Source organism: Marmota marmota, unplaced genomic scaffold (assembly GCF_001458135.2).
Source record: "Marmota marmota marmota unplaced genomic scaffold, marMar, whole genome shotgun sequence".
Taxonomy (NCBI): domain Eukaryota; kingdom Metazoa; phylum Chordata; class Mammalia; order Rodentia; family Sciuridae; genus Marmota; species Marmota marmota.
Window position 1 is genome coordinate 18948092 of NW_026000174.1, and position 6503 is coordinate 18954594.

Consider the following 6503-nt stretch of genomic DNA (forward strand, 5'->3'; position numbering starts at 1 on the left):
GAAATTTCAAGGGCCCCTCCCAGATCTCTGTGAGCATGATTGTCAGCCCCAAGTCTGTCAGGAGGGGCACTTGACCCCCGGCTACCACTCCTACCAGCGCTGAAAACTGAGGCCTCTTTCACCACCTCCCAGGGGTGTGGATGCCGGAGTAATAAGGCAAAATAAGCTGATGGCCCCCATCCCCACACACCACAACCTTGGGGTCTTGGTGAATGGCAAACAGAGAGAGTGCCCAGTCGTTCAAGAAAATAGGGATCCAGGGAGAAGCAGGCCTGGTGTGTAGCTAGTTCTGTGGTAAAAGTCACCGGTGAGCAGGGCCTGGCTAGCAAGAGAAGCGGGGAGGAGGCTGGAGACCAGGAAAGGCCCTGGGTGACCAGGATTGGAGATCCACAAAGTGGGGGAGGAAGAGCCGCCTCACAGGGATTGTTTCCTTCATATTGAGAGGAGAAGCTTGGCCCAGTGGGCACAGCTCCACCTACTGGAAGAGAAGTTAATCGAACTTTAAGAATGCATTTATCTTTTTTTTTTTCATTTCTTTTCCATTTCCTTTTTTCACTTTTCTTGTATTCTACCTATTTTCTCCTTTCTCTCATTCTCTTTAGTGACTTCTCCCTTCCCCTTCTTAAACCTTTCCTCCCAAGCATTATGATTCCGTTTATGTGTAATTTACTAAATGTATATAGTTAAATGTTCTGAGGAGATCTATAGTGCTCCCAAGTCCCTAGATACCCCCAAATACCTTGGACCATTCTCCTGTTAATATCCCCCTTCAGTAGAGCGATCTTCCAAGGTTGCCAAGATATACCAACCCCTATAACTTCACATCACCCGACCTAAACATAAAGTGCCAAGACCAAACGGCACATCGCTATATGTCATCAGAATCCATATGCATTTTATGAAACGAATGGATCTGCTTTAAAGTACAATAAAGCTCAACATCTCTAGACATAGTCTCCCATCACATAGGAGAGACCCCAGAGATATACAAAACCAAAATAAATTTATAGGAGTAAACACTAACTCAGAGTCAAACAGAGCCAGAAGTTAAATGAGCATCATGAAAAAACAAGGAAGAAAAGGAGTACAAACAATGCAGGACAGCCTAAATCTACAGGAGAACCTAGAGGCATCAGAAAAATGGTCAGATAAAGAACTCAAGGAATACCTTACTCAGATGGAATGGAATCTTAAAGAGGTCATTAGAAAGCAAATGCAGAGACTGGAGGAGGACGGATCAAGCCCAGGCGACTGTGAGAAGGCTTGAGGAAACACCTGAACATGTGGAATCCCAGTGCCGGGCACCCAGGGCCAAATCCACATCCCCCCAACTTGGGGTACCCTGGAGGTTCCAATCCTGGGTATCCACCACATCCACCACCTGTCAATCCGGCTTTTCCTCCTGGTCCCTGTCCCACTCCCCCAGGACCTCCCCAGGGGATGCCAGGTTTTCCTCCAGGTGTGTCCCCTTATCCTGTTCCACAACCAGGATATCCAGGACATCAACCCTCAGGTCCCTACCCTCCTCCATACCCACCACCTGCCCCTGGTATGCCTCCTGTGAACCCCATGGCTCCTGGCATGGTAGGCCCAGGAATGATAATGGACAAGAAGATGCGGAAGAAAATGAAGAAAGCTCATAAAAAGATGCACAAACACCACAAGCATGGCAAGCATTCCTCCTCTTCCTCCTCTTCCAGCAGTGACTCTGACTGAATACAGGGCCTGGACCCTCCCCTGAAGTCTCACCAGTTCTGCTGTCCCATCAAGCTTCAGCTGCCGTGTTGTACTGGGGGAATTTAGCCCTTGTGCCCCTCCATCCTGTCCCCACCTGAGCCTTACCCTGCTGTTCAGTCCTGACTGGCTAGGGAAAATGGGAAGAGGATTGCAATGGGCTAGCAAAGGCAGCCTTCTCACTGCTTGATAGATTTTATAGCTGAAAAGTTTAGCAGGGAAGCTGCTTTTTGAAGATGGTGAGACCTCTGAGCTAAATGCTGAAGACAAGTTTAAGTTCTGTAAAATGTGATCTTTTAAAATTTCCTTTTAAAAGGGGGGTTTGTGGAAATTTCACTATGCTGAAAAACCTGTACACTTTTGTAATGATGGCACACTGGGGTGAATTAGTGGCAAATATATTTCCCAGCAGTCCTTTTATTGATTGTGCTAACAGCAAGGCTGCTGGGAAGTAGAGTCCACTTGGCTGATGATCTCTGACTGCCCTTTTGTAAGCTAATCTTTACTCCTTAACAAAATATGCTATCTCAGGTCCTACTCTCATTCTTCAACTCTGTGTCCAAATAAAACTATTTCTCCTGAAAAAAAAAGAAAAAGAAAGCAAATGCAAACAATGAAAGAACACATTGAAAATGAATTACATAAGCAGATTCAAGAAGCAAATAAGCAATTCTACCTGGAGATAGAGATTAGAAAAAAAATCAAACAATAATCCTAGAAATGAAGGAAACTATAAACCAAATTAAAAACTCAAACGAGAGTATCACTAGTAGATACTCTAAATGAACGTCAGAACGTCAGACAGTGAAGACAAAATATATCATCTTGAAAAGAGTCTAGCCAACTCAGAAAGGCTGGTAAGAAACCATGAGCAAAACATCCAAGAGACATGGGATAACATAAAAAAAAAAAACCTTCAGGGTTATCGGGATAGAGGAAGGTATAGAGGTACAAAACAATGGAATGAGCAATCTGTTGAATGAAATAATTTTAGAAAATTTTCCAGATATGAAAAAGGAAACAGATATCCAAATTCTAGATGCATACAGGACGCTGAACATACAAAACCACAGTAGACCAACTCCAAGACACATTGTTATGAAGATATCCAATATACAGAACAAAGAGAGAATATTAAACCTACAAGAGAAAAGAGGCTGATTACATTCATGGGTAAACCAATTAGGTTAATGGCTGATTTTTCATCACAGATGCTGAAAGCAAGAAGATCCTGGAACAACGGATTTCAAACACTGAAAGACAATGGGTGCCAACCAAGAATTTTGTATCCAGCAAAATTAAGCTTCAAGTTCGACAACAAAATAAAAATCTTTCATGATAAACAAAAGTTAAAAGAATTCGCAGCCAGAAAACCAGCACTGCAAAGCATCTTGGGCAAAACACTACACGAAGAGGAAATGAAAAACAACAACCAAAACCAACAGTGGGAAGTACCTCAGTAAAGCGAGGGTGGAAAAAAAAACTAAATCACAGAGGGAAAAACAAACCAAATTAAAAATAAATAAATAGATAAATAATCAAACATGACTGGACGCACAAACCATATATCAATAGTAACCCTAAATGTTAATGGCTTAAACTCACCAATAAAGTGACATAGGCTGATAACATGGATTAAAAAACAGATCCAACAATATGCTGCCTTCAGGAGACACATCTGATTGGAAAAGACATACATAGGCTGAAGGTGAAAGGTTGGGAAAAATCATACCACTCACATGGTCCTCAGAAGCAAGCAGGGGTGGCCATCCTCATATCAAATAAAATCAACATCAAGCCTAAGTTAATCAAAAGGGATAAGGAAGGACACTATATACTGTTAAAGGGAACCATTCACCAACAAGACATAACAATTATCATTATTTATGCACCAAATAATGGTGCTGCTACATTCATAAAACAAACTCTCCTAAAGTTCAAGAATCAAATAGACCACAACACAATAATTATGGGTGACTTCAACACACTTCTCTCACCAGTGGACAGATCTTCCAAACAAAAGTTGAATAAAGAGACTATAGAACTCAATAACACAATTAATAACCTAGACTTAACCGACATATATAAAATATATCAACCATCATCAAGCAGATATACTTTTTTCTCAACAGCACATGGATCCTTCTCAAAAATAAACCATATATTATGCCATAGGGCAACCCTTAAAAATTGTAAAGGTGTGGATATAATACCATGCATCTTATGTGATAATAATGAAATGAAACTGGAAATCAACGATAAAAGAAGGAAGGAAAAATCCTACATCACTTGGAAAATGAACAATATGTTACTGAACGATCAATGGGTTACAAAAGACATAAAGGAGAAAATCAAAAAATTCTTAGAGATAAATGAAAATACAGACACAACATATTGGAATCTAAGGGACACAATGAAAGCAGTTTTAAGAGGGAAATTCATTGCCTGGAGTTCATTTCTCCAAAAAAGAAAAAACCAACAAATAAATGATCTTACACTTCATCTCAAAACCCGAGAAAAGGAAGAGCAAAACAACAGCAAGTGTAGCAGAAGGCAAGAAATAATTAAAATCAGAGATGAAATCAATGAAATTGAAACAAAAGAAACTATTGAAAAAAATTGACAAAACTAAAAGTTGGTTCTTCAAAAAAATAAATAAGATCGACAGACCCTTAGCCATGCTAAGGAAGAGAAGAAGAGAGAGAACTCAAATTACTAACATACGGGATTAAAAAGGCAATATCACAACAGACACTACAGAAATACAGAAGATAATTAGAAATTATTTTGAGACACTATATTCCAATGAAATAGCAGATAGTGAAGAAATCAACAAATTTCTTAAGTCATATGATTTGCCCAATTTGAGTCAGGAGGATACACACAACTTAAACACACCAATATCAATGGGGGAAATAGAAGAAGCCATCAAAAGACTACCAACAAAGAAAAGCCCAGGACCAGAAGGGTATACAGCAGAGTTTTACAAAACCTTTAAAGAAGAAATAATACCAACACTTTTCAAGTTATTTCAGGAAATAGCAAAAGAGCGAGCTTTTCCAAATTTATTCTATGAGGCCAACATCACCCTGATTCTGAAACCAGACAAAGACACTTCAAAGAAAGAAAACTATAGACCAATGAACATAGATGCAAACATCCTCAATAAAATTCTGGCAAATAGGATACAGAAACATATCACAAAAATTGTGCAATATGATCAAGTAGGATTCATCCCTGGGATGCAAGGCTGGTTCAATATACAGAAATCAATAAATGTTATTGACCACATCAATAGACTTAAAGATAAGAACCATATGATCATCTCAATAGATGCAGAAAAAGCATTCGACAAAGTAGAGCATCCCTTTATGTTTAAAACACTAGAAAAACTAGGGATAATAGGAACTTACCTCAACTTTGTAAAAGCTATCTATGCCAAGCCTCAGGCAAGCATCATTCTAATGGAGAAAAATTGAAGGCATTACCTCTAAATATGAAACAAGACAGGGATGCCCTGTCGCACCACTTCTATTCAACACAGTTCTCGAAACACTGGCCAGAGCAATTAGACAAAAGAAATTAAAGGCAGAAAGATAGGAAAAGAAGAACTTAAATTGGCACTATTTGCGGATGACATCATCCTATACCTAGCAGACCCAAAAGGTTCTACAAAGAAACTTCTAGACTAGTAAATGAATTCAGCAAAGTGGCAGGATATAAAATCAACACACATAAATCAAAGGCATTCCTGTATATCAGCGACAAATCTTCTGAAATGGAAATGAGGACAGCCACCCCATTCACAATATCCACAAAAAAAAAAATAAAATACTTGGGAATCAACCTAACAAAAGAGGTGAAAGATTTATACAATGAAAACTACAGAACCCTAAAGAGAGATATAGAAGATCTTAGAAGATGGAAAAATACACCCTATTCATGGATAGGTAGAACTAACATCATCAAAATGGCGATATTACCAAAAGTTCTCTATAGGTTTAACGCAATGCCAATCAAAATCCCAAAGGCATTTCTTGTACAAATAGATAAATCAATCATGAAATTCACCTGGAAAAATAAAAGACCCAGAATAGCAAAAGCAATTATAAGCAGGAAGAGTGAAACAGGCAGTAGATCAATACCAGATTTTAAACTATACTACAGAGCAATAGTAACAAAAACAGCATGGTACTGGTACCAAAACAGGCATGTGGACCAATGGTACAGAATAGAGGACACAGAGACCAATCCACAAAATTACAACTACCTTATATTTGACAAAGCGAAAAAAAGCATGCAATGGAGAAAGGATAGCATTTTCAACAAATGGTGCTGGGAAAACTGGAAATCCATATGCAACAAAATGAATCTGAATCCCTTTCTCTCACCATGCACAAAAGTTAACTAAAAATGGATCAAGGAGCTTGATATCAAACCAGAAACTCTGCAACTGATAGAAGAAAAAGTTGGCTCTAATCTCCATTTCGTGGGGTCGAGCTCCAAATTCCTTAATAGGACACCTATAGCACAAGAGTTAAAATCAAAAATCAACAAATGGGACATACTCAAACTAAAAAGGTTTTCTCAGCAACAGAAACAATAAGAGAGGTAAATAGGGAGCCTATATCATGGGAACAAAGTTTTACTCCTCATACTTCAGATAGAACCCTAATATCCAGAGTATACAAAGAACTCAAAAAATTAAACAATAGGAAAACAAATAACCCAATCAACAAATGGGCCAAGGACCTGAACAGACACTTCTC

The 6503-nt window shown here is 38.9% G+C and overlaps 1 protein-coding gene across 1 annotated transcript; it reads left to right on the forward strand.

Annotated features, from left to right (window-relative positions):
* The first annotated feature begins 1239 nt into the window (after positions 1 to 1239).
* LOC107133793 (proline-rich protein 13-like) lies at positions 1240 to 2324 on the forward strand. The gene has a single exon (XM_015475983.2). It carries the CDS (start codon positions 1282 to 1284, stop codon positions 1714 to 1716), a length of 435 nt encoding a protein of 144 aa, XP_015331469.1. The 5' UTR covers positions 1240 to 1281; the 3' UTR covers positions 1717 to 2324.
* Positions 2325 to 6503: the final 4179 nt, after the last annotated feature.

What these genes read in the sequence shown, in the direction of transcription:
- LOC107133793 (XM_015475983.2), top strand. Translation starts at nt 1,282, where the DNA reads ATGTGGAATCCCAGTGCCGGGCACCCAGGGCCAAATCCACATCCCCCC.